Raw genomic sequence first — 27983 nt, forward strand, 5'->3', positions numbered from 1 at the left:
CCTTGGAACGCGTTCCAGGTTTATGCGATGGTCAATGCCATTTGTCACACTCGGGGAACGCTAATGGCAGCGTTTTTTTTTTTTCGTTTTCTTTTTTCACGCGAAGCATTTCTTACCGAAGTAAAGGCACTTTGTGAGTATCTATCTATCTAGCTTCAATATTGATAACTAACACACAATAATTCCAAGTAAAGCGTTATTGGCTTTCCCTGGCATTAATGTCTGTTGGTTCTCATTAATATTGCGTTTAACAAAGAAAAACGAGCTCTTAAAATTGCCCTCCTTAGCTACTTATGGCTTCATGCTCTCGTGGCCATTTCGTTAACTTGATATACTATACCGAAATTGGCATGGCCTAACATAAGCGTATGACGAACATAAATGATGAGTCGCACCATCAGTCACCCTTTAAACGCCAGTGTTGTCGACGTCCCTGGTAAGCCCATGATGTGCACACAGCTACTACACTTACAAAAACACGTCGATCCACGTCGTAACGCTTGACTGAAAGCCATAAAATACAGCATAGAAATATTCGCTGGCTGCTTCGCATGAAACCGATTCCCACAACGCGTGGGATCTGCAGATTTTTTTTTCCTTGTCCCTTAGGGCTCCGTTTAACCAGAGTCTACAGTATATACCGAAATTGTGATGCATGGTGTATGCCAGAATGTACGTTTCATTAGCATGGTATATACTGGAATGTACATGCATGACAACTATGCGATAGTGGACATGTGGTGGCATGAATGCCTTGATTTGTCTCAAAGCAAAACAATGCAATTTATGCAGCTCCTTGCAGACTCCTTTGCATTGCATCAATTCCCACAGTGCTTGGGATCTGCCAGTTTTTTTTTTATATATGACTGTTTCATGACACTTATGCTAGCATTTCAAATGTCAAATGGCTCCATTATACCTGCACTATTTGAGACATTTTTTTTTTGTGAGTACGCGGCTTTCATCTCGCCCCCAAATACATTGAGTCGGTAGTACAAGCCCTTGCAAAGGTACCACTCAAGAAATGATCTCTCAATTGTTCATCAATATGTGTTGAATGTATGACTATTTAATGTGACTGTGTGATAGCATAGTACTGTAGCCTTATACCATCTTGACATCAGTTCCAGTTCTCAGTACTGCCTTTATGAAAGACACTCTCCCATCTATTCACTTTGCACCACACATTTTCTTGTAAAAGGTCCATTTACTATTCACAAAATCGCTCCAAATGCAGACCAGTTCTGTTGCCTCACGATCATTTTCTCCTGTATCGACTCTTCGACTTGAATTTTTTGACGGGACCTTTGCTCTTGACCAGACCCATCTGTACTTTTTCCTTGTAGGAAGGCCTAAAGAAAAAGATAGGAAGGGGGTGGGGGGTGGGGGTGGGGAATGTTGCTCAATATTCTCACAGCATCAAAGCACATGCGCCTGTGCTACACAATCATGAAAGCAGGCAACAACTTACACACCTACATGTACTCAAAATTTACTTTTTCACTGTACCAGCTCAGAATTTATATGCCATGATGCCACGTGTAAATTTGTTTTTTACAGTGTATTATACACTAGTTTCCAGCAAATCATGTGCATACACCAAAAACTGCTGGTGCCACCTAGGGAACAGGGGTGTATTTTAAAGCATTAAAGCCAAACCTCTTGCACCCTCTATGGAGTTGTGGAAGGAACTAATAATGCATTAAAGAAAAAGTCCGCAGAATAAAGAAATAAATGAACAAAACAAGATAAATTTTCTTGGCAGGGTTGGATTTGAATCGAGCCCCCACGCACCAAAAGCAAGTGTCTTAACCACTGCGCTATGCACTCATGCTCACTGAATGTGAGTATTATTAGAACGATATGAACGCGTTGCACCCACAGTGCAAAACAAACGTAAAGAGAGAACACCTTCTATCAAGGCTTTGTTGACTGATTGACTTAAAGCCCTCTACTGTAAGACAAACAAAGCCAACATTGAGAATCGTACACATGGGGAAAATTGCTTCTTGGAATATTTCATGCCAAACATGCGTTTCACCATGCTGTTGTAAGGGGTTGCTGAAAATGCTAACAAACAAGATGGTAATGCTGCATGAAAACAGCATTCCGGGAAAGGCTGCAACCTACAATAAAGCTCTACGCTTACACATCCCTTAGACAACGTCCGGAGGAAATTTTGCACCTTTCAGCTTTGCTGGTCACCTATCCTACCTTCACAGAGTGAAATGGCACTGAGTTTTCCGAACTCTTTTCGAATCAGTTAGCACCACAACTAATGCGAGAAGCATTCTAAGGCAAGTTTCTGGCACGAAGACCACTTCTTTTTGTCCCTACAGCTACATACCCATATCGGAATTTCTTGACAGCCTTCCGACTCGTGTCCACAAGCTCTGCATCAAAGCCCTTGCGTTTCTTGGCACCTTTCTTCCCTTTTGCTGCAATGAGAAATGTGCAAATTACATGAAATGTTGCAGCTAGATGTGTCAACCATGTTGGTACCTCGCAGGTTATCATAACAGATGCATCACGCCAGTGAGAGAAAAAATTCTGTGCAGCCAGTAAATGTGGTACACGTACTGGCAGTCAGTTTTAAAGAGACGAGAGAGGCATCAGAAGTTGAATACAAAACAGATAAAAACAAACCAGCATACATCTTTGCTGCACATTAATACCAGAATAAGTAAAAAATTCCGTTATTTTGCATTATAGTGCATTGTGATCCAACATCCTCCTAAATTTGCTTCTGGGCAGTGTACTTATTGCAATATTTGGCACAATAATTGGAACAAATGCTACATGAAGCATGAAGTGTTTGTAAAGATGCCTGAATTTTTTGTGCCTGGTGTAACATACACCACGTTTGTCAATAACTGTGTCCTCTTGCTGTTCCAATGTGTCGTTCATTTGGGAGTTTTCCCATCGACTTGGACCAACAGTCTATGTATAGAAAGAGTTGCATGCTATTTCGTAATCACGTCAAGGAGAAAGAGTTGTGAATGGCATCTTTTACATGGCCAGCACGAAAGCTAGTGCTAGACATGCCTGAAAAGGGGCTAGCCAAGGGTTGAAAGCCCAATACCGAGAACTACAGCACACTCACGTGGATGCATTTTTGTGCCGTCGTCCTCGGTGACGGCCCGTATGCGCTTGGGTTTCTTTGCCCTCTTGGCCAAGCGTGCCTGGTACTGCGCTGTTTTCTCTAACTCCCTCGAGACACGATCTTCGGCCTGCAGAAGACGAGTGAAATTAGCAAGGTTTATCGCACAGTGCTTACACCGCCTGCTGTGCGACACAACGTAATTGAGCAACACAGTTCAACAGAGCGTGCAATGAAACTGTTACAGATGCAAGCATGAAATAGCCACTTAAGAGAAGAGCAAGAGAGAAAGAAGCTTATTAATCCCGAATTTAGAAAAAAAATGAAAAGACCAGAGGCATTTGTTTTCAGAGTCGCTGGATATTAAAGAAAGACCAGGAACATCAACAGCTCGTCTAGAAGCTTTCCCAGCATCTACATATTTCCAAGCACTAAGCAACACACCTCTGACAACTTATATAACCACTGCAAACATGAGCACTGCTGCACCTCGTGCCATCTCACCCTTGAAAAAGTAGCTAGTTTGGCTGTGAAACATCGGGTTTCATTTAAGTTCTCAGTTTTTCATTGGGAGAAAGAAAACTTTTGCTTCAAGCTTCCACCTCAAATGCTACTCAACAAAGTAATTATGCTAAACTCACATTAGCACAAAATATCAGAAAAGTTGATAAGCATCTTGATTAGTTTCTTTTGGTTCGGTGCACTAATGAGCCACATTTCAATTTTCTAAAGTGGGTATTCATTGTGGCAGTGATGGGGTTGTCACATTTCGCTGACAAACAGGAGGTAGGTGGCTGGTTCCGTTCCCAACCATAAATGCTACATTTTCAAATGCCAAACACATTTCCAGCAAGGCGTTGTTTCGGGCTAGTTAGTAATCCATAATCCCAAGCTTTATAGCGCGGAACTTCTTACACAAAGAACAAGGAAACACGACAGGCACAAGCACATTTTCAGCCTTTCCTTCCTCGCGTAGCCAAAGACATTTGTGAACATACTTTGTATCGTGTGTCATATTACAGAAACCAAGCAGGACAAAATAAATCTAAAGACCTCCTCTGAAGTGCATCTGAAATCCTGAGTAGCTTTGGGACATTAAAGAGTTCCAAACAATAGATCAGTAAGTCATTAGGCGAGACTGCCTACTTGTACTCTCTTACGCATTTGTAAATGCAGCAATTGTGCTGCTCTGTTATCACACACTGTGCTTTCCTAATGGGGTACGCTAAAGACGATTAAGTTGCAACATGTTTTTCAGGGGCATAGCCAGGGGGGTTGGGGGGGTTGAAAGCCCCCCCCCCCCCTGAACTTTTTTGATTTTGCATGTGCATATATACACGCGCACATACAAATGCACGCACGAACATACAAAAAGGATGGTTGAACCCCCCCCCCCCAAAAAAAAATTTCTGGCTATGCTTCTGATGTTTTTCCATTAACAACACTGTTCCAGAAACACTCACATTCTGAGCACGTGGAGGTATCTTCAACTTCTTGAGGGTGTGCTTGCTGTGCTTTCCAAGCTTCAGTTGCACTGAAAGAAGGTTCACAGAGCTCACAAAGAAGCACACAATTTTTATGAGACAGGCACATTATATATAGCAGTTAAAGCCTGCTGGATCTTGGTAACCTGCAGCTTGAACAATGTGACAATAACAGCCTTCATTACAATCACTCATATCACAGCCAAACAAAAGCACTACAGCTCGTGAGCAAGGCTTGGCAGTAGGCAGCTAGCACGAAGATGACATGAATTGACTACATTCCATGACAAGCAAGTAATGATGTCAATAATACTGCTTATCACACAAACACAGCAATGAACGATGCTGAGAAAAAAAAAAGCCTACTTGACAATCAATGTAATGAAAGCAGGCAGCACTAAACAAATATACCAGCATAATTTTTTCCATTTTAACTTGCTTTTCATTTTGGCAAGTCTTACTACTGAGCTAGTCACCCATATTGCAGCTGCTACTGCGTAACGAGTACGACACGACATCAGGAATTAATGTCTAGGTAAGCAACCAAGCGTCACGTGACTGGACAAGAACATGCCAGCCATGCAGCTCACTCTGCTAGCCAGTTAGCCAAACGAAAACCACGTGGTACAATTCGCTCCTCGATGAACGAATGCAGAATTAAACATCTTTTAACCACCACTACTACTGATTAACTGACAGTTGACAAGTCACCTTGCTCCCGAAACTTTTCTTTGGGCGTCTGGAACCACGAGCGCTGCGGCTCATTGGCAGCAGCCTTCTTGTTGACGAGCTCAGACGCCTTCTCGACCTCCTTCTCAATGACTCCAAGCTCCTTCTCAGCCTTCTCCTCCTCCAAGATGCTCTCAATCTCTTGCTCAAGGCCAGCTATCTTCTCCCGGAAGTGGGCCACCACATCTGGACAAATGTGTAAATATAAATACTAGAGTACGACTCAGTCATGAGATTGAAGTTCAGTGAAGACAATGCTGTATATTTTTTTTGTCTTTTTGAAGTTATCGCATAGTATTCCTAGTATTCCTTTACTTTTTATTCATTTCTTACACTGCTATTTTACGTTTCTGTTCTTCATTTTTTTGTCTCTTTGAGAAAACAAAGAGATTTAAGAGGCCTGAAGTGGAAACTGAATGTTTTCAGGAGTGTATAACCATAGGTATGGCAGAAAAAAAACAAGTCACAGTTTTGACCAAAAGGCACAGAACTGATAGCGAGAGCAATGCATCTAACAGCTATAGAAATTTTTGTAGTTTTATTGGCCCCATATATTACAGCAAACATTTGTATGCTAATTAAATTAATGAGCATGCTGTCTGCACACACAGCCAAACATCTCACTCGATGACTCCAATCACTGGCTTTCACAATGCTGGCATGATTAACAGAGCAAACGCATTCAGTTGCTTTTTGCATTGTTGAGATAACGCGAGATGCAACATTAGGCATGTGGAGATCAAAGGATGCTGGTGGAAACAGTCACATGAAGCTACCAGGTTCCCCAACTCACTCAAACATTGTAAGCACTGCAGATTACCTGCCAGATGGAGCACAAGTCATTTTTTATTGCGATAGCAATTATATAGACACTCGAGGCCCATTTTCGCTGTTATCGTCATGTTCCGCATAAAATCCAAATCAATAACATCGCCCTGCATGTCGTATGTTCTTTGTGTGAGCGAAAGCTTGCGAAGGCTGCAGATGAGCGCAGCTCAAGCAGAGACTAAATGCGCCGGCCAGCTCCGTCGGGCGAAGGAGCATGAAGGGGTGCCTGTGGAGGGGCTGTGTTGCTCGGGCAGCAATGGCGATCAAAAGGGTGCTATCTTGACAGACATCATTAGACGGCTCCTACCCTTGTACATGCTGTGCTCTTAGCGCTTACTCTGCGTTGAGGCAACAGATGGTACAAAAACCGCTTCGCTCCCTGACTAGCCGTATTCCCTTACACCGGCAGTTTGTAGAGTTATGCGAAATCGAATCCTAAAGGAGTTAGCTTCTAGCCTTACTTCGTACATTCCAATTTGACCTGTGCAGCATGGAAGACAGTCTTTTATGACCATGACCTCCCCAGCTGGGCTAATTGAGGGAAAGATGCACTTCCGCAAGCTCCTGACAGTGCTCACCTGAACCCCCCATCTCTCCTACCGGAGCACGCTCAGCTGCTCTCCCTCATTCCCCTCCCCCACCTTCACACAAAGACAGCACGCTCCCTGATGCATTCCCTCAATTCCACAGCGTACTGCACGCTGTGACAGGATCTTGTTGCATATGGACCCTGTACGGACTACCAAGGCGGTGACAATGACGCCATCCGCAAATTTTCACTCAGAGTGTCCCATAATTGCTATCGCAATTAAACAAACTCACAGTTTAATCCAAAAGCCACACACTCACATCAATAGCAAGGTCAGCAGGCTTCTGTTAATTTTACTTTGGCTAACTGAATTTATCATACAATTTGATCTTGACTTAAGGTTCTCGCTGGCACCCCATTAATTTCTGAGACCAAACTCGTTATTTCCATACTGAAATTACCTTTCTACAAATAATTCTAGCTTAGCCAATCAACCTACATGTCCCCAAACCTAATGGTCACCAGACTAATTGTTTTAATAGCAGCAGCATCCAAATTAGCAGCATTTAGAGTGCAGGGAATGTGTCGAACACATGGCATCTTCCGTCCAAACTGACTGTTTTCAGCTTTTCCCAGGAAGATTTATATATGAAAATGGGAGCTTACAACTAAAGCGTTTGTCCAATGCTAATGCATGCCTTTTCCTTTTTTTTTTTAATATTTTCTGAATATTCACAAGCCAAGAAGTCACAAGCCATGTAACAGCTTCGAGTTCATGCACGGTGCTAGTCACCATGGCAACATTCCCCAGTATGCTTACAGCAGGGGATGCATATGGGGTTAAGGCTTATCCTCCATGTACACTACTCAGGGCTTCAACATTTCATGGTTTGCTAACTGCAATTGCAGGCACTCAGCAAAGACATTGTGAATGCTACAAATTTGTAGTGGCTTCTGTATGTTATTGCCTTTAAATTTTAAGTGTACCCACCAGGTGGCAGGATTCGCTGTTTCACTGGAGTCCTGGCTTGCTTGACAATTTCCTTCAGGAGTTTCCTCTCTTGCTCACCAACCATTGAGACTGACCTGAAAATGGTAGACATCACTTAGTGTTTCATCTGGCTGCTTCAGCTAAAATAGCATCTAGGCCCTGTTCTATTTTCATTAGCAATGGCACTCTTAAAACAAGAATGCTTGCAAGAAATGTCTGTGGTGGAATGACCACCTCGAAAGATGCACAACTGATGGCAATAAAACTACAGAATATGGGATCTGTGGAAATGCTGAAATTCCAGAGAGTCCAACGATGCAGTTGACTGGCCATAAACAAGTAATAAAGATTGCAGCTGTCAATCTCCCGCTACCAAATGCATGGAATAGCTGGCAATTCACCACTGTTGCAGATCCCCCCATTTTGTAATTATTTGTAACTACAGTATTATACAAGCTCTAAGAAAATGACAACAGGCTGTGAAACCTACGACATTAGGTCCTTCTTTACTTGTAGACCGCATTGCAATGGAAGCACAAATGCTCGAGTCTGCAGAATAACCCTTAACAACAAAGATTACTACAACAAATTCATTTGGCTCTTGTATAAAGATGACACAAGACAAGTTAGTATGGGAATGCAAATATTTGAAAAGTTCGAAATATCAAACCAAATATACAAATATTTTTCATATGGTTTATGATTATTTTGAAATTTCAAATGCATTGAAAAACAGTGGGTGAAAAAAAAAAGATAAACTTTCTCTGCAGACATAGTGAAGGCAATAAACATGAAAGCTTACATAGAGCAACAGTTTATGTCACTTGAGCAGCCACGTTACACAAACTGTGCAGCGATCATTCACACTCTACAAACAGTTCTGTGCATGCAAAGAATCCACTGATCTGTTCCTGAAGCTCCATACATGTTTTTAATGCTAAAACACTTGGATGTGAACACGTTTTATACAATTTCAATTTGCTGCATTTATGGCAATATTCCATTCATATTCTGTTCGGTCTCAAAATTGGCTACATTGCCACATTCCCGCAAGTTATGTCACCACGGTGGGGCACCAGCCAAACAGGCATGTTTGATTTGATGGAGAGGAAAGGATCAGCTCATTCTAAAAGGATCGATAATTGGGCTAGTTGGACAGCTCATTCTAGCTCATTATCATTCTAGTAGCCAGCCTAAGCATGGAAGACTGCCATCACCGTGATTCGGCATTTCTCCCGTTGCCTGAATATCCAGAAGCTTATCACACTGCCATTAAATCTAGTTTCTTTTTTTTTCTTTTTGGAAATTATGACGCATTTTTCCCAATTAATCTCGTAACTAGCATCTACCAAGTGTTCCACACGTGCATCCTTCCTTCCCTGCTGTTTTACTTGTTACGTCAATTTACAACCTCACCAGACATGGTGCAGCCAAATCGTCAACTTAGGATGAGATGCATAGCCACGTACCGTCCACTCTTGCCAGCTCGAGCTGTTCGACCCACACGGTGAACATAGTGTTGAACAGTGTGAGGTAACGTGAAGTTGATTACCTGCGTTACATAAAAACACTGCGGTCAACAATCGTTCCATCGACAAACCAAATGTCTATGCGAAGTGCTTAGGTCTTGCAAGAAAAACTGACAGATCAGCCTTGCAATAAAAGATAAAATAAAGGGGAGCGCACCCATGATAATAATGATTCGCAGTTTATGCAGTAGTGCTCAGTTCAAAGTGCACAAGTAGGGAAAAGTTATGTGAGCTTAGCTATGTGCAGTAAACACATACTTACACACTCATATAACGTATCATAACCAAATCATATAATGCATCAAATTAGTACATGTACATTAGACCAGGGAAGCAGTCAACGGAAACTCCAATAAAAATGTATGGCAATTTATAACAGCTCCATTTGCAGGGAAATGTTATAATTAAGGAGTCTAACATCATAAAACTTAGCAGCTTGCTATGAAAGATGCTGTAGTACAAGGTTTTAGATTAATTTTGATCACCTCGGGTTCCTCCGACACAAAACCCAAAGGTACACGAGCGTTTCTGCAATTCTGACCCCATCAAAACGTGGCCACTGCTACCCAGAACTGAACACGCAACGTTATGCTCTGCAGACCACTGACATTGCCATATTTGGCCCCCACAATGCATACAGTGATTTCCTATAACTCTCTTTTTATGGGACAAAGAATGGGCACAGCAGACCTCACAGTTCCTCTGCTGAGCTCCCACCAATGACAGTTATGCACGTGTTGATAAGTTGAAAACAATTCATTACAGCAGAACCCCGCTTATACGTTCCTCACCTATACGTTTTCCCACATACAGTGGAACTTCGATTACAGTTGAACCCCTTTATAAGAGGCACGCATTGGGGAGAAATTCTTGCCTGTTATATGAGGTGTCTCTTATAAGCAGGGTACTAAGTTATGCATTTTCCTATCAACCCTTACTTTCATGTAGCATACTGGTGTCTCTTATACCCCACGTGTCTCTTATATCAGTGCCTCTTATAAAGGGGTTCAACTGTATACGACTTTCAGGGGACCACGCAAAATCGTCGTGTAATCCGGGCGTCGTATAATCGAAAAACCGAGAATATAGGCAGTGACGGTCATTGTTGCCCCACAACAGCGGGCACATAATGCCTAAGAAAGTCCGCGGCACAAACCTACGCTGCTCCGAGGAACGTAGATTAAATTAATTGAAAAAATGACAACCACGCATTTTATCGGAGGTGTGAACGACCTTTATTTCTCACCTTTTAAAAAAATCTGTGATTTTCTTCTGAGAGTTTGCCCAGCCACGACGCATCAGCTTTCTTTCGATAGCTGCAACATCTGGCAGCAAGTCGCCGATTTCGTCGCGTGCGCAGGCAAACCGCCGAATGTGGTCGAAGTAGCACAACACATCCGCGTAAGTCGGAACGGACGCGCTAGCCTCTGCAGCGTCGTCCATCTCTTCCTCGTCGGAAGTTCCCGCAGTGTCGGGACGCACAGTTTCGATAATGTCATCCAGCGACACTGCACTGCACACTGCAACGTCGTCGTCGGCACCAACATAGTCCGTGAAAGATCCAGGCAGCTCCAGGCTGCCGAACTCTGGTTCGTCGTCAACAGGCACTGCAGCTTCACTGGTAGAACAAGCACCACTTCTATTAAAGCCGCAGTGCCTGAATGAGTTGGCGATGGTTTCTGGCGTGACTGCGTCCCATGCACTAGCAATGTAGTGCATTGCATCAAGCACAGAAAGCTTCTTATCCAAATGCTTGCGTTCCATGCCCGCGAGCCGACGCTGCACCAGAAACTTCCGATATTTCTGTTTCATGCACTTGATGACGCCAGCGTCAAGTGGCTGCAGCTGGCTAGTGCAATTGGGGGGCACAAATGCAAGTTTCACATTTCTCAAATGCGACGTCTCTGATGGATGGCATGGCGCATTGTCAAGCAGAAGAAGAATCTTTCTGTTCTTAGCCCCCATTTTGGAGTCCAGCTGCTGCAGATATGTAGAAAACATAGCAGCCGTCATCCAGGCTTTCCTGTTGAACGTGTACTGGCACGGCAGCCTTTTCAAATTCTTGAAGCATCGCGGCTTCTCAAACTTGCCGATCACGAGGGCAGGAAGCTTTTCAGAGCCGTCTTCATTAGCGCAAAGCAATACGGTAAGACGCTCTTTGGTTCGCTTACCCCCGTGACAGCTCTCTCCTTTGAATGCCAATGTCTTTTCTGGCTGCATATTATAAAATAATCCAGTTTCATCCGCGTTGAACACGTCGGACGGCTTGTATTCCCGAATCAATTCCGGCAGCAATGCAGTCCACTTTTCTACAGTGTCGGAGCTGATTGACGCGCTCTTTCCACAGCAGCGGCTGTACACAACTCCACTGCGTTTTTTAAAGCGATCCAACCAGCCATTGGAGGCTTTAAAGTCGTCAATGCCGCAGCGCAATGCAACTGTCTCAGCCTTCTCCTTCAAAATTGCGCCATCCACGGCAATTCCTGAACTGCGGGCCTGACGCAACCACTCAACGAGGGCCTTCTCCATGGCAGCATATTTGCCATCTTTCGCGGCCTTCCTGTTCAGGCCAAACTTTGCCGCATTTAGTAGGATGCTGTCCTTCTTCGCGAGGATCGTTTTCAGCGACGACTCGGGAATGTTCAGGTCGCGGGCAATGCTGGCCTTTGTTGCTCCGTTCCGCTTCTCCGCCTCCTCGATTATGCGAAGCTTTTCACCGAGCGTCAGCGGTTTTCGGTTCCGCGACATTGCGAGACACAGCACTCGCAACCAAGAATTCGAAAGCTTCCTCGCACAACAATGTCCGAACACAGAAAATTTTGCACGTGGACACAGCAGCTGTGGCGCAGCACAATCAACCGATGAGGCAAACACGTGAAGGAATGGCAGCACGGCAGTAGGCCTATTCGATTTGCAAGCTTCGACCAATCGCGAGCGGCTAAAACGCCCCAGCCCTCTGGTAGCTAGACAGCAGCTAGTTCCGGTTCCCGCGGCTGTCGCAAACGTAGGCTCAACAATCGCCGTTCAACACGTCCGGTACAACGACACAAAATCTAGTGAAAGTTATCGCATACTAGAAAGTGAGCTCGAAGTTATCTGCCATGTTATCTGCTCACAATGGTCACAACAAAACCACCCAAAAGAAGAGAGAGAAAAAAGAAAGGCGGCAACGGAAGTGCGCAGTGCGATGCGACAAAACGAATGCGCTCCGGCTGGCTCCGGCCAACGTTGGCTCTGGCTAGCTATGGCCGACCGCGTGTCGAAAAATTGAAGAGGCCCTGTGGTGGCAGCGTGGATACGAACTCAGTTCCTCGGTTTCCCGACTTTTTTCGTCCGGCCGCCCGGCCGCAGTGTGTTTGCGTGCCAGCCTGCGTCATCGTAGGTCTTTTTTTTTTCTCGGACAGTCCAGCGAAGCGTCGTACGAGGCGGGGCCGGCGTAAAATTGCGTCGTACAATTGAGGTTTTTAATACATTATTTCTATGGGGGTTTTGCTGGGACCAAGCCAATTCGTCGTAAAACGCGGGTCGTCGCAGGACCGGGGGACGTATAATCGAAGTTCCACTGTACAGTGCAGACCACTTATAACGTAACCGCATATAGTGCAGGACCGGTTATAATGCGGTCTTTTTCGACTCCCGTTTACCCTCCCATAGAACCGCATGTATACGCATACCGCTTATTGTGCAGTCCCCCAAGATGAAATACCGTTTATAATGCGGTTGCGAGAAAATATTTCTGACAAACGCGGTAGCGAGTGCGGTTCTCAAAGGAGATACGCCGCTGGGGAGGGAGCGACGAGGTCGTTACGAAGGGCGAGGGCACGCACAGTGAACGAACGAGGGGCGGAGGGAGGAAAAAGACCGCGGCAGCGCTGTGCGGGCTCGCCGAGTGGGGAAAGATGGTGGTTGCCTAGGCGACGGAGTAGCCTTTGCATCGGCGGCGGCAAGGCTCCGCGGCCGCTTGCCGGCAGCGCGTTACGCGTGGAACGTACGATCGCGTCCTCATCAAGTGCGCTTTAAAGTAAGTTTCCTGTCGGGAAAAGCGTCGTCGTTATCACACTTGCTACAGATATCGCGTTTGCTACCTCGTCCGCAAATTGAAAAGTTTTGCGGCTTCATGACGCGAGCTTTCGCCTTTTCTGCCAGTGCGCGGACTTAAACGAGCTTGGCAGGCTTTTGTCGCCGTTGATCTCCCAGCCGTGAACATAAACCGCACAAACTTTGTATCATGCGCGCTGTTCTTGGGTTAGTGCTTGAGTGCGATCTTTTCGACGTCCGATCTTCATGTTGTCTTGGAGAAACTTCCCACGACAACATGCTGAACCGCACGCTAGGCCTAATCAGCGTTGGTTGCTTTTCGGTAGCGGTTGCGGGCGATGAAAGTTGCGGTTTGGTGTGGAATCAACGAAACTTTTTGCGATGGCTGCACTTGAAGGGAAGAGAATCATATCGTTAATGAAAACGAGGGCATGGTTGGCACATGCAACTCTCGAATGGTGGTTCCGGATTCGATTGCAATGTCTTGGACATCGCGTGCGCGCCCGTGAAATCGAACGATCGGTACCGCTCAGCACGTGAAATTTCGGTCGCGATTCGACATGGTTTCTGTGTAATGCGCATACCTCGAGGTGGCCTGAAACGTAGTCGGCGAATTTCCGCGATGGCACTTTGTTTTGTTTGCTTTTTCCCCCCGTGTTCATTTCGTTGGCAATGCGGGTCTTTGGCGGTTAATTTTTGAACATTCGGAGATTTAAGTGGTTGTAAGCGCCCCAAATCGCATATGTCGATTATCGGACACGCGAGGCTTCATGCTCAACACGTTTTGCGCAAGTGCAGCCTTTGTAGAAGGTTGTTTTGGTTATAGTGCGGTACCGCTTATAGTGCGGATATTCGCGACTCCGGCGACTTACGTTATAAGCGGTCTATACTGTATAATGTTCATAGCCCAGCAGAGAATCCAATCCCAGCACAGAATCTACAGACACCTATATGTATGAGAATTCCTTTTCACACGTCGTTCCTGCAATGTTCCTGTCAGGTACGTCGTGGACTGTCGCTGCTCTGGACATGCTGTGTTTGCCAATGTGGACCGCCACAATATCATCCAAGTGCTCAAAAAAGGTCTGGCTCTCGCACAGGCATGAAAGGAACGCCAGGCTTCCATGAAGGACGTCTTTAAGCCTTAAGCTGGTGAATAAATTCCTCTGGAATAGAGCTGAGAGCTGTGCGTCTGTTTTAACATTTACACTCAAACCTCGATATAATAAATACGGATATAATGAATTATCTGTTATAATGAAGTAAATGAAGAACAGTCTTGTCATAGATACAGTGTTACCAATAAACGTTTATAACGAATTTTTGGATATAACGAAGTTATTTTCGTGGCAGATGTGACTTTGTTATAATGAGGTTTGAGTGTATCAGCACTTATTCTTAATTTCAACCGCATCTTCACGTAATATGTTTGCAAACTACCGCACTTTTTTCCGTGGTCCAATCAAAGACATATATCAGAGGAGTTATACTACAGTAAAAGCTCGTTGATTCGAATTTCATGGGACTGGAAAAAATGTCCAAATTAACCTAATGCCGAATCCTTGGAAGTATCACAAAAACAATAAACTAGTGTCTGTTACATCAATACACTTTCATTTTCTTGATAAATACATAACTCCTGTACTTATTTCGCATAAGAGCAGTGTAAAAGCCACAATTTTTGTCATCCTGCGACTTCGCTCATAATACGACCAAGGCACCAGACTCCCGTGTTTAATTAGCCCGTAACGTGCTCTGCACCCCTTCGTTATTATGTACCACCATCACCACCACCATGCAATGATAGTTTTTTTGCAGGTAAAATGTCCGGCAACTGATAGCTCATCCATCGTGATGTAGCAAGCTTGTTTTATGCCGCAAGACTGACCGCAGTTGAAAGCTCTTCATCTTAAACAGCTTCTGCCATCATTGAGGTTTGGGACATTGCGCGCGCATTGCATGAAGTTAAAACGAAGCTGCTGAGTGCTGGATCTGTTCGTGGACAAAACCATGGTCACTAACTGATGAAGATAGCGATGCAGACAACGCCGCCTCATTTCGGTTGTCTGCGAACGCCGTTTTCACTCTTTTGCAATGCACACATGCGGCGGTTCACGCTCTACATGCTCTGAGGATCGTCCGAATTAACCGAGTTGCGCTAAATATGATCGAATTAACGATTTTGATGCCATTAAACAATGCATATGCTGGCTGGGACCAGGGACCACATCCAAATTATCTGATTTTCTGAATTAATGAGGGTCAAATTAACGAGCTTTTAATGTATACCACATTTCGAGCTATCTGCAATGGAACCTTTTATTTACAATAGATTGCCAGTAAATGGAAGTCTCTTAAACGGAATTACTGCTTAAATGGACCAACTGCCTCTAACATGATCGGTTTCATAGTTGATTTCTGCATCCCACCTCTCAGTAAATGGAACTCCTGTTAAACGGAATATGTTTTTCCTGTTTCCTTCAGGTTCTGCTTAACGAGAGTCCCCTGTACCTCCCTTTGACAGCTGAAACACTGCAAGACCAGAACAATCCTCACAACTTTAAGGCCACTTACACCATTTAAATAATCAAAACACATGGGCCCACATGACCCATCTCATCCTCCTCTGATACCCCAAAGAAACATCCATTTTAACATATGCAGCGACTACAAACAGCTTCATTGAACAGAATACTTGGCAAGCTGCACAGTCCCTTCCAGCAAATTCATAATCGTTCTGCAGTCACTCATCGTGATGCAAGCAGTACACTGAGAATCTTCAATGGCCACATCTAACTGCATCGGAAATAAGACCAACACACATACCGTCTTTACATCCTTGATGTCAAGTCCTCGGGCAACTAGGTCAGTGGTGACGAGTACGTCCACTTCCATCTCCTTGAATCGGTGCAGAGCCTCGAGGCGCTGGGCCTGGTTCAAGTTGCCATGCAGCTCATCCACCCGTGCCCCCAGCAAGCCCAGCAGAACACGCAGGCGGTGGGCAAGCTTCTTGGTCTGCACAAACACGATTGTGTGGTCGTGGAATGTCCGGCACACCAGAGCTGTAAGATAACAAACGAGGATGTGTGGCCAGTTAGCATTCCATATCCATGGAACAGAAAGAAGTTGGCATTCCATTCCAATCAAGCAATCCATCTGATCAAAGGTCACCACCGAATTAGGCCTTTATAGCCTACTTCGTGGTCATGATACCTCGATACAACATGAACTCAGTATTGACACATGTACTAGATTATATTGTTTACAGTAACCATTTTTCACCAACTAACAAATGCTACAAAGTTCTTGCTCACGTAAGACATGCCTTCATGAATTGGAGGTTTCTTGAATGTTATCTCATTTTCCAATCAGACTGCATGTGCTATGTGAATGGCCGTATACATTCTGGAAAATACGTGACCGCTGGCAGTATAAAGGTTAAGGAGACAATGCATCTCACCCAGAGATCAGATTTTGTCGACCAACAACAGTGCTTGCTGCTACATTGTGTCGTGAATGCTGTTTGCTTTGCTCAGCACGAGTGTGCCCAATAAAGAGTCGAATCTGTAATTTAATCCTTGGCTGCCAAACTCTTCACCATCCCAACAATGTGCCAATATGGTGTTTCCATCAAACCATGTGACACGTGTGCACCAGCAGACACGTGCCCCAGAGATCCCTACTCACCAGCAAGAATCGCTTCTCGGTCTCCTTCCCTTTGTGGCCGGATACGAACGAATTCTTGCCGCAAGTTGAGCGCCACATCTGTGTTGTTGTTAAGGAACAGTTTGACTGGCTTCTGGAGCGACACAGCAGCTAGGTCCTTGACCTGCGTTCCAAGCAATGGAGATAGAAGAGAAACGTCAGTTGACGTCTTCATTAACTCGCATTACAGAACAGCACAACAGGTATCAGAGAGAACAGCTCATTAGGGAGGATGCGGAGATCAAACTGCAAAAATCACGAAAAAAATCAATTTTTGGAAAACGATAATTTCAGCATCTTTAACAGCTAATCTACACAATATCCACACAGTTATGCTGAAAATGCACCCTAAGTGCCCCAAAACAATAATTTCATAAGTGCAGTCAGTAAAAACACAATACACACAGTGATGTGAGCAGGCAAAGCACCTATTTATTGCCCCTACCATGCAGTCACCAGCAAGCCAGCCAACTTACAACAAACGGGAAATTGAAGTTTTCAAAAGCATTAACATAAAGAAACAAAGAAAGCAATCCAACAAATGTCCCATTCACACATAAAAACGTCTAAGGTCGTTTGTTAACAGTTCTGAGTCACCTCCACACAACACAGTACTGACCTCTTCAGTCATGGTGGCCGAAAACAGCATTGTTTGCCTAGTTGGAGCACACTGCCTGATAATCTCCTTCATCTGGGATGCAAAGGTTTCATCCAGCATTCTGAAGAGAGGCAACAAAATCAGAGATCAAGAGATTTCATGATGACCACAGAACAAAATCACAGCAAAAGGGTTCTTAAGCTTTCTGGCCTTGTAAGGAATCCCAGCAGCTTTTCCAGACTGCTGTGGAACCCCTCAACTCTTTCCACCAATGTTTCAGCACAGAGAAAATGAGAGGATGTAGAGGAAAAAAAGGGGGAGGGGGTGCTTTTAAGTCTGCCGAAGCACAGCATTAATATTGCTTACAAGTCACTGCAGTCGCGGATATCCGCACTATAATTAAGGGGGGACACTGCTCTTAAAACTTTTTTTCTCATTTCTTGATCGATTTTGATGATACTTGGTGAGTTTATGTATATTCGTGCGCTGATTTCAAATACAGTTGAACCCCTTTATAAGAGACACTGATATAAGAGACACGTGGGGTATAAGAGACGCCAGCGTGCTACATGAAAGTAAGGGTTGATAGGAAAATGCGTAACTTTGTACCCTGCTTATAAGAGACACCTCATATAACAGGCAAGAATTCCTCCCCCATGTGTGCCTCTTATAAAGGGGTTCAACTGTATGCAATTACTTTTCTGGTACAACCACTAGTTCCTAAAATACAAAATATTTCATGTGCCGTTTGGGGAGGCAGATCTTTTTTTAACAGGTAGAGTTACAAAGTAAATCAGCATATCACAATAACCTGTAATCAGAACTGAGTGCAACGAAACAAAAATAGATGTTCTAAGCCCATTAGAACAAAAGTTACAATATGTTGAACATTCACGAGTGCGTCAATTTCAAGCTGCGATTTCCTTCGCGAATGTTCAACATACCATAACCTTTGTTCTAATGGGCTTAGAACATCAGTTTTTGTTTCATTGCACTCAGTTCTGATTACAGGTTATTGTGATATGCTGATTTACTTTGTAACTCTACCTGTTAAAAAAAGATCTTCCTCCCCAAAAGGCACATGAAATATACTGGTATTTTAAAAACTACCGGTTATACTAGAAAAATAATTGCATATTTGAAATCAGCACACAAATATACATAAACTCACCAAGTATCATCAAAATCGATCAAGAAATGAGAAACAAATTTTAAGAGCAGTGTCCCCCTTAAAGAAACATTCTTCAAAGGTTGCACATGTGCAAAACATGTCAAGCAATCAGCCACACATATCCAAGAATTGCACGTGACTGTTTGCATCCATTTAAATTTACAAATGTTGAAAAGGTAACATCTGAGGACCCGTGTTGCCGACAAAATAAGTGCAGAAAGAAAGTGAAAGCCACCGATTAATTTTTCATACTTGCTCGATTATGCAGACTTCACGCTAAAATGCACTAGACAGAAACAATGTCCAGCAGTGACCGAATCCCACATACTGTACAGTACTTTGTTTGATTTCTCAGAGGGATCCACAATAAGTAGTATACGGATACAGAAAGTCCTATGGAAGGGTAAATGGGAGTCGTAAAAGACTGTGTTACAGATGGTCCTGCACTACTATAATCAATAACGTTTTAATTAAGTGGCCTGAGCTTTATCAACACCGCCACATTTGTGTTTTACCACTGCTCTTGATATCGAACGCAGAGTTATACATACAGTTATACAGTCAATGTTTTTCCTTGCATCATCTCATGCTATAATGCGAATGCCAACAGCACGGCTAATGCTTAGGCACTGTGAGCCATAAATGTCTTAATGCAAATGGAATGTCGAATGCGTTCTTAACAACTATTATTGGCATCCAGGGATGTCCACAGAATGATCAGAAAAATCAATAGCAATAACAAATAAGAAATGAAAAATATTCCCAGCAGCTCACTTGTCAGCCTCGTCGAGGATGAGTACTTCGATGTTGCGAAGGTCAAAGCCTGGCGTGTTTTCCAGATGGTCAATAAGACGACCTGGGGTGGCAATAATGATGTCTGGCAACTTGCGCAGCGCAGCTTCCTGGGCCTTCAAGTCCAGACCACCTGTGATAAGAGGAAACGAGGTTTCGTTATTAGTAGCAGGTCCGATTTCAGTGTGCCCGAAACTTAAACATTCACTGTTAAACAGTGCCTGCCTGTTACGTCTGCACAAAGCAAAGCTGGAAGCTTTACAGACTGCATAGGCATTCTATCTTTGATGTTTAGCCATGTAGGCTTTCTTAGGCATAGCAAGAGATGCCACCAATAAAGTAAAAGTGCCTTCGTTTCTATTCAGCAGATGCCCCGCAGTGATGGGGCATGAATTTCTTTTCTGTGAATGCTTTCCCATGAATGCGCACAGCGAGCCACAGCTGCTTCAAATGCACCCATGCAAGTGACCTCTGCTTTCGCTAGAATTGCCTGACACTCTTTAATGATGTTGAAGCAATCTGGTCAACAAAACACACTGGAGAAATGCGACTATGTTTCAGGGACTTGGGTGTGTACAATACCGAGAAAGTTCTCACGATCCATTCAAAAGAGCAAAACTGTCACACAAGCCTGGCTTCAGATTTTCCAGCAGGATAATTGAAAGGAGGAGGTATAGGCAGCAATGAATTGACAAAAAAAAAAAAGGAGATTCCTTCGGCAACTAGATCTCGAGAAGGCTCTATTGCAGTGCACCAAGAACCTCAGGAATAGACTCTGCAAGCAACAGGTATACGACACGGGAAAAAAAAAAGAAAGAAAAATTAGTGCTATAGGCAAGACTCACCGGCCGACAGTGTGATCATGATGTTGGTGAACTGGGCCAACTGGAGGCTGACCTGGTAGACCTGCACGGCCAGTTCACGAGTGGGCACGATGACCAACACACGGGTGACCACATCCTGCTTGGGGCGAAACAGCAGCCGCTCCAGCACTGGCAGCATGAAGGCAGCCGTTTTTCCTACGTTGACACATCGCACATTACGCATTGCAGTCTCGAGTGACCTCCAATAATACATGCAGTGAATGTTAACGGCAGTGAATGTTAACGAATCGGGCAAGATGTATACACTAAAGCAACGAAAGGTATCTCAGCACACCGTACCAACAAAGCAGGAATCCTGTTGCAGTGAGCACACTCCGAGAATGAATGTGTTCCCACTAAAGCTATATTTCCCGCTCTAATTGGTCCAGAATAAAATAATAATGGCCAAGATTTCTGAGACATTTTAATCAACAATTTATATGTACAGAACATATCTGAATTGAACGACATTATACAAGTCCTGTTTATTTCTTATCTTCACACTAAATATTAAATTTTGATGTGTATTGTAAAAGTCATTCCTTATCATACACATATGTTGGAATATAGTAGTCAGATCAGATAACAACAATGCCAATGTAGATGCTTTGTCAGCTCACATCTGGTATAACCATGTGTTTTGACAGTAATGCATGTTTTCTTTGGGGGAGGGGGAATGAGAGGGTGCCTGCCATGTCACGAATTACCAGACCAGCCCATGAAAGGCTGTTGATTCATGGCAAGAGAGAGAAAAAGGAGCATGGAATACATACAGTCAGTTTTTGCCAATTAATGCAATGCAGACGACCAACATAAATTCCTATACGTACTGGTACAAACTGCAAGAAATCCTAAAGCTTGTGCTCGGGAGCCAAAGGGTTCCTCTGCACAAGGCATCTCACCTGTTCCTGTTGCTGCACATGCGTAAATATCCCTGCCTAGGAGTGCCATCGGTATCGTTGATGACTGGATTGGTGTTGGGTAGACAAAGTTCATGGCAGTCAGTGCCTGGAATGACGGGAAAAGAATGAGTGTTCATTGGACTAAATGAGTATAACTAACATTTCCACATAGATGTTCTTTTCAGTACAAAAGGGAAACACTCAAACACCTCAAAAGAGACCTTAACATGACCAACACTTGTCCTTTTTGATGGGCATCTTCGTTCCTCTGGTTCAAGCTTTTTAAGGTGTACAAACTAAGCCCATTTCCTGGTACCATTTAGATTATGAATCTTTATCTCTTTCTGTCTGGCTATTGTAAAGTATAAACTAAAGTAAGTTCCACTTAATTCTACAAGGCCATGAACAATGTGATCATACAAACATACATACAAAAATATTTACTAGCACCTGGGTTTGCAGCTCTGACCCTAGACTCAGCTCTGTCCAGCTCTATCCTTAAGACTTTCAATCCACAAAGCTTTAAAAATAAATAAATGAAAAAAAATATTGCTGAAGTAAAATATGACCATTCAAGTTTGGTGAGATCTTCTACGGATTCTCTTATTACTCAAGGTGCTAAATGTTTATTACAAATATAATACATTCCTGTTCAAAGCACTGCTGTTGCGGTACCTAAAAAAATTGCCATTTCAATCTATTCAGGGATCAGTAAATGACGCACCTTCAGTAAGGGTCTGGATAAATTCATCTGCTGAAATGAGGTGCCCTCATCACCGAAGAATGCCTGCGTCACGTCTTCAGCTTCATCTTCTTCATTCTGGAAAAAACAGCAGCGACCCACCGAAAGAGGAAGATTAAAAGTTCGTAGACATAACTACGTCACAATTGATTGTTTCAAAGCGTAGCAAGCAGTCCACACACAGAGAAACTTGTACCCACCCAAACACTAATCTAAACATCACATGAAGGTGCTAGAATGATAACAAAATCATGCTAGTAAGCCAAGGTACTCGCATAAATTATTATAGTAGAGAAAACATGGGGAAGGCATTGCCGTGCAATGCGTGCACCCATTCTCACACACACGCTTGTTTCTGGATTTGAACTAGATGCTACTCGACTCTGCACTGTAATTCACGTTATTGCACAGCAATCCACCTTACTACAACTAGCATTGCACTGAACTATACTGCATGTATAACTCTTCAATTGACAATTTCATGTGTCCCTGACAAGCTATTAAAAAAAAGCAATCTACTTCTAATGGAAGTTCAAAGAGACATATATAAAACCTGCATACTGATCACCTAGCTTTTCAACAAAATCTGGAGCTAATGATGCATTACAGATTAAATAGTATGCCAATCTCAGTCCATACCTCAACCCCTTCCACAGTGATTGCTTTCTGCTTCGCTCTGGGATCTTTTCCTTTCTTCTTTTTGGTCCTCAGGGTGTCTGGTGGTAAATTAAAAATACATTTTAGAAATGCTTGTTTCCACCAGCCTCACCAACACAGCTCTCCGGTGAGCCGTCAAATCACTGTGCCTTTGCGGGTGTGTTTATGGGTCGTCATTGTTAATCACATACAACTGCAATTTAGCGCACAAGCACGAGGGCTGCAATCTAGCAGTCTCGAAAGCCGTGGCATAACTACAAAAATGAAATGCTGGTCACATAATCCAGGTTAACAGACAGTGAAGCTGAGAAATACATAGTAGAAACAAAATGTAAGTTTTATCAAACCATAGGTACGATAAAGGAATGAAAATGTAAAATTGTCAATTCGCGGCCAACAAAAGCTGAACCCACATCTGCATTACCAGTATGAGGGACTCAAATCGGGCAGCCTTGATGCCTTGAGGCAACATTCTAGGGTTTATTAGCCAATTGCGTGCACTTAAGTTTGCCTGCGGTCAAAACAGCATTACACATGCACCACCAGGGCCATATCTAGTCGACATAAATGAATACCCAAAAAAGCAGATGGAAGGACATCCGCCACTGTAGCCCAATTGGTGAAGCATCAAACGGGATATGTAAGATATTGGTTTGGCAGCAGGTTGTCTTCATGTCCACTTCCATTCCCCTTCTCCCTATTATCTACACGTTAACAACCAAAACCAAAGATAATTCCTCCTGCGCTTTCCCTGGGCTCACTGTCCGTTGACCTCATGTGATTGTTGAGTTAACGAAAAGCTGAGCAGCTTGGTTCACCTTGTACTCGTGCAAAAGTGACATACATTTTCTTCATTCATCTTGGGGGTGTAGATGATTAGGTTAAACATCCCAAACGGCTTTGGATCATCACACTGTTGCTTCTTCGACAGGCTTACCAAGTGCACAGGCAAGAGAAATACTATGGCTGGCACATGCATCAGTAGGCACTGTAGCTTGCAGAATCATCAGAAGAGAAAAAGGATGGTGGGCAGGGTGAAACCACAGACCCAAGACGCCTTGAAGATTATTTTAGCTAAAACTAAATTCCTCGCCTAGTGACTTGCTGTGAACAGAGAAGTAGTAATGCTAGTAATGCTGGGCACACTGGAAGCGAAGCGTATGGGCATACACACAAACCTCATTATAACAAAGTTGCCTCTGACACAAAAATAAGTTCGTTATATCCAAAAATTTGTTATAAACGTATATTTATAACACTGTGACAAGACTATTCTTCATCTACTTCGTTATAAGCAATAATTCGTTATATCCGTGTTCATTGCATTGAGGTTTGAGTGTAAATGAAGAGAGAAACATTTGAGTGCAACTGAAGACGTAGACACTAAATTGAAGTCTGAACCATTCAAGCATAATTGAAGGCATAGACAGAGAAGTACTCCCTGTGGTGTCTTTTCTGAATATCATTCTGAAGTGCTTCGAAGAATTCAGAATTTCTACACAGGTATGTTTTAGGAATGTAAAACAGCAGGCATATATCCCTGTAGACAATCAGTGAGAATAGCTGGCATGATGATGTGTTAACCGTATCAGGAAGGACTCGTGAAGTGTGCATGAACAAAATGGGTAGTCAACTGATCTGTGTGTGGGCCTTTTATCTAACAGTGTACATTCGAAGTCCTACTAAACACATTTGTTAATAATGAAGTCTATCAATCCTAATTAGCGGAAGTCGGTAATACAAGAACAGCATGAGAAGAATCACAATTACGGCGTGAAAGGCGGCCAGCATATACATAGTTAATGTTAATAATATTAACATACTAACACAGCAGGACTTCAAAGTGGCAAAGAGGTCAAGGTACTGAAGCTAACCTTTTACATGTTCCTCCTCCTCCTCCTCTTCTTCCCCATTCGTTTGTGAGACGGCATTATCTTCTACATCCTTTGACTGGAAATGCAAACATTTCAAACAATTGAAGAAGCATGACACATTAAAGTGACAAAATAGAAATGTCTCCAACACAAAGAAAGAGAAAAGGGAGCACCGTGAAACATTTTCCAAGCGAAACTTTTATAATCAAGGTGAGAACTGTTTTTACTATATACTACACTTTACTGTAATATACGAATTTTAATTTATATTATCCCCTTCAGTCACATACACTTTGATTTATTTTTTACATGCTGCAAACTTACATAACTTACTCAAGAAACATTAAAAACACTGCAGAGAGAAAGTACACATTCATAGCCGCAACACATAGGCCACGTAAAACCCATGTTCATAATTCCTAATATAATTAACAACAGACGTTGACATGTTATGCACAATGTGCTGCCATATAAAATGCACCAGAATATTGGTGACAAATTTATGCACTGGTCATTATTGAGTTCTGGGGCCTTCTGATGAAAGAAAAAGACACTTTAACACAGCAATACAGAGGAGCACATTGAAGTTCTCATCCAGCCTGATGACACACATCTGATTACAAATGCTTTGCATTATACTAGCCATATTACAGCGTTATAAGCACACATAACAAGGTTATGCCAATGTGAAACGTAGATGTCAGCCAATTCTTAAAAATTCCACAGTCAGGGCACTTTGAACAGCAATGTGCATGTGAGGTAAGTCAAGCATCTCACACTAAACAACATGGTGATTCTTGTGTTAATGTGTCTCATACATTTTTACGCAACAGTGAAAATATCTATATGGAAAGTGACGGCCTGCTAACATGTGGCCAGAGATGTAATTTTTTGTTGCATTTTTTTTCACCTGAGCATATTCTGCTTGCTATATATTAGTGTAATTACGGTGCTTTACATGCCAAAACCACAACATGATTACAGAGCATGCCATACTGAGGGACTTGAGATTAATTTCCACCCCCTGGGGTTTCTTGACGTGCATCTAAATCTAAGTACATAGATGTCATGGCCTGGAATAGATCCTGCATCCTCAAGCTTGGCAGTGAAACATTTAGCTGCAAAGCTACCACAGTGGGTATCAAATTGAATAGAAATATAGTTTTAGTTTCTAGAGAAAGTGAAATGAAATATTTCATGGTCTCTTTCATATTTGGCATAACTACTGTTCAGTGTTATTTGATACATGTAATGCTATTAAATGGTGTCAGGTAAACCAAGTGCTACTGCCATGACAATAGCTGTAGGGAAAGGAGAAACAGCACTTAGGTGCATGTGAAAGGGTATAGCACTCCAAGTTAAAGTGATAAGGGTGATACTATCGCAACACACATCATTTTGAAGAGCGAGCCACTGAAAAAAATATAACCTCGTTGCTTCAACTTGAGTCATTACTAATCAAGATTAGTGATACCACGTTGAACTGCAATGACATGAGCCTTCCTTGCATTTATGCTCGCTCTTAGCACCATATATTCACACTTACATGGTAGACTCCCCTTTCATATGCTTCCATTGTGAGCAAGGGCCCCGTATCGGAGCTGGCCATAAATGTAGGGTTACAACCAAGGTGCTTGGCCGTGTGTGTTGTGCTGACATCTTTTCTCATCATTTCACAAAAGATCACAGTCATATGCCGGATTACTGAATGACCACGGCTATGGTGGCCGGAGGTAAGCATTCGCTGGCGCCGCCTGACGGGCCGAGCTCAGCGAATACCTCCTATACCACCAAAGTATCTTTAACCCCCTTATGATGAACAGATCAACTGTTGTAAAAACAACTATCACAAAAATGCTCATACCTTGCGTTTCGCTATCGCCCTTGATATTTTCTCATCTATCTTCACTGTCTTCTTCTTTTTGACGAGCTTTGTCAGATCACTCCATGTGTCATGAAAGTATTCGGCTGCAGTGTCCACAAAATGAAAGTCCGACGAGAAGGCACACTACAAAAACAGACAGACAGAATGGGTTATTAACATAAACACACTTCAATACATGTCTCCGCAAGCTCTGTAGCAAAAGCACTAGTCGAAGCAATGGATTTTCGTTGGAGATATGATGGCTCCGTAGGGTGTAGTGCAGATTAAAACTGAATCATTTTAAATGCAGTTTGTAGCTCATAGGCAAGGGCAGGTTTTTTCTTCCATGAAACGAAGCAAGAAATATCTGATTTCCACTAGTCGCCACTGTGTATTTACTACTGCAAGCACTGTCAGGGACAACACAATAGTCTGCGTATAATTCAACATGCGCTAGTTGTATAAAAAATAACATGCGACTGTGTGACACACTACTGGTGCCTTAAGATGTCATTCGCAGCACAGTCTGGAGCATGAATGGCGCACACGACTTGTGTTGCAAATCAAAGGAAACTCATCCCCTGTTAGTACTGTGGCAACATACGTCACTTTATACGAGGCAAGGTCTACCACAAGTCAAGAAAACAGTTAATGTACTCCGAAAGAGATGAAAATAAAAGGTCGGGTTGGCGTTATGCGCAGTACACCCGCGAAACACCAATCCTTCAAACGTTCACAAGCGTGAATGCCTCAATATCCGGCATTTCAACGGAAACATCTGAATCGTAGGTTCAATCAGGACAGGTGCACGAACAGACAGAATTCATTCGTCAACCTAAACGTTTACATAACGTGAAATTGTGAGCGCACGTTCGAGAATACAGTCCAGGTTTCGTCGCTATCCGTGAACGAAGGTGCCTAGAAATGCGCCAGCTAAAGATCACTAAACTTCCTGGAACAAGGTTCTGGTATTGAACAACGGACATAGTAACGCTGACTTCAGCACACAAAAGAACATCCCCTATGAAGAGCATCCCATAGAACAAGTACATCACGAATATGCCACGGACGGCACATGTTCGCCGAATCGTCACCGAGAATGCACCACGCAACAGTGACATCTTCATTTCCAGAGATCGAAAGAACCTGCACATCTCTGACAGGACTTGGGGCACAAGAGCAGCGTTGCGAGTCTAATTACCTCGTCCTCGCTGTCGCTTTTGTCGGACACATCAAGTTCCTCAGTCATGTTCAACAAGACACACACACACAGACACCAATGGACACTGCACCACTGCACTACTCGCACGCACACGTGCGTAGTGCGAAGACCACGCTGCAGTTGCACCCTCGAACAAGTGATGGCGCCACCAATGTTATTATGAAAAATCCCTAGGCGACTCTGGTTCCTCTACTGGCAACGTTACTAGAACAACTGATTACTAGAAGTGATTCTAGTTCACTATAATATACAGGGACATTAGATATATGCTCCCGTAGAGTTCTCGTATATACAGAGTAACTTTACGTTTCTACAGTAACTCAAGGTTTCTCTGTCTGTCCCTAGGTACCCTAGGTGCCTAGAAG

General features: G+C 43.3%; 1 protein-coding gene across 2 annotated transcripts; it reads right to left on the reverse strand.

Annotated features, from left to right (window-relative positions):
* Positions 1–1217: 1217 nt before the first annotated feature.
* Positions 1218–27759, reverse strand: LOC119386941 (probable ATP-dependent RNA helicase DDX27). 2 transcript variants are annotated; one of them, XM_037654233.2, is made up of 18 exons: positions 27598–27759; positions 26397–26540; positions 24533–24608; positions 22641–22717; positions 21984–22079; positions 21260–21365; positions 20340–20513; positions 19477–19627; positions 17553–17652; positions 16916–17057; positions 16055–16290; positions 9131–9213; positions 7662–7756; positions 5296–5499; positions 4564–4634; positions 3104–3230; positions 2348–2438; positions 1218–1352 (listed from the first exon to the last, which is right to left on the reverse strand). In XM_037654233.2, the coding sequence occupies exons 1-18, from the start codon at positions 27643–27645 to the stop codon at positions 1259–1261; spliced, it is 2115 nt and encodes a 704-aa protein (XP_037510161.1). In that variant the 5' UTR covers positions 27646–27759; the 3' UTR covers positions 1218–1258. The 2 variants fall into 2 exon arrangements, with proteins under 2 accessions (XP_037510161.1, XP_049269268.1); XM_049413311.1 differs by lacking the exons at positions 24533–24608; positions 27598–27759 and having other exon boundaries at positions 26397–26533.
* Between the last annotated feature and the right edge of the window lie 224 nt (positions 27760–27983).

The sequence above is a fragment of the Rhipicephalus sanguineus genome, chromosome 3 (genome assembly GCF_013339695.2).
Source record: "Rhipicephalus sanguineus isolate Rsan-2018 chromosome 3, BIME_Rsan_1.4, whole genome shotgun sequence".
NCBI lineage: Eukaryota > Metazoa > Arthropoda > Arachnida > Ixodida > Ixodidae > Rhipicephalus > Rhipicephalus sanguineus.

What these genes read in the sequence shown, in the direction of transcription:
- LOC119386941 (XM_037654233.2), bottom strand. Translation starts at nt 27,645, where the DNA reads ATGACTGAGGAACTTGATGTGTCCGACAAAAGCGACAGCGAGGACGAG. An exon ending in TCACTGTGGAAGGGGTTGAG is followed by an intron (nt 22,080 to 22,640) that starts GTATGGACTGAG and finishes TGTTTTTTCCAG; the next exon opens with AATGAAGAAGATGAAGCTGA. An exon ending in GTCAAGAAATTCCGATATGG is followed by an intron (nt 1,353 to 2,347) that starts GTATGTAGCTGT and finishes CTTTTTCTTTAG; the next exon opens with GCCTTCCTACAAGGAAAAAG.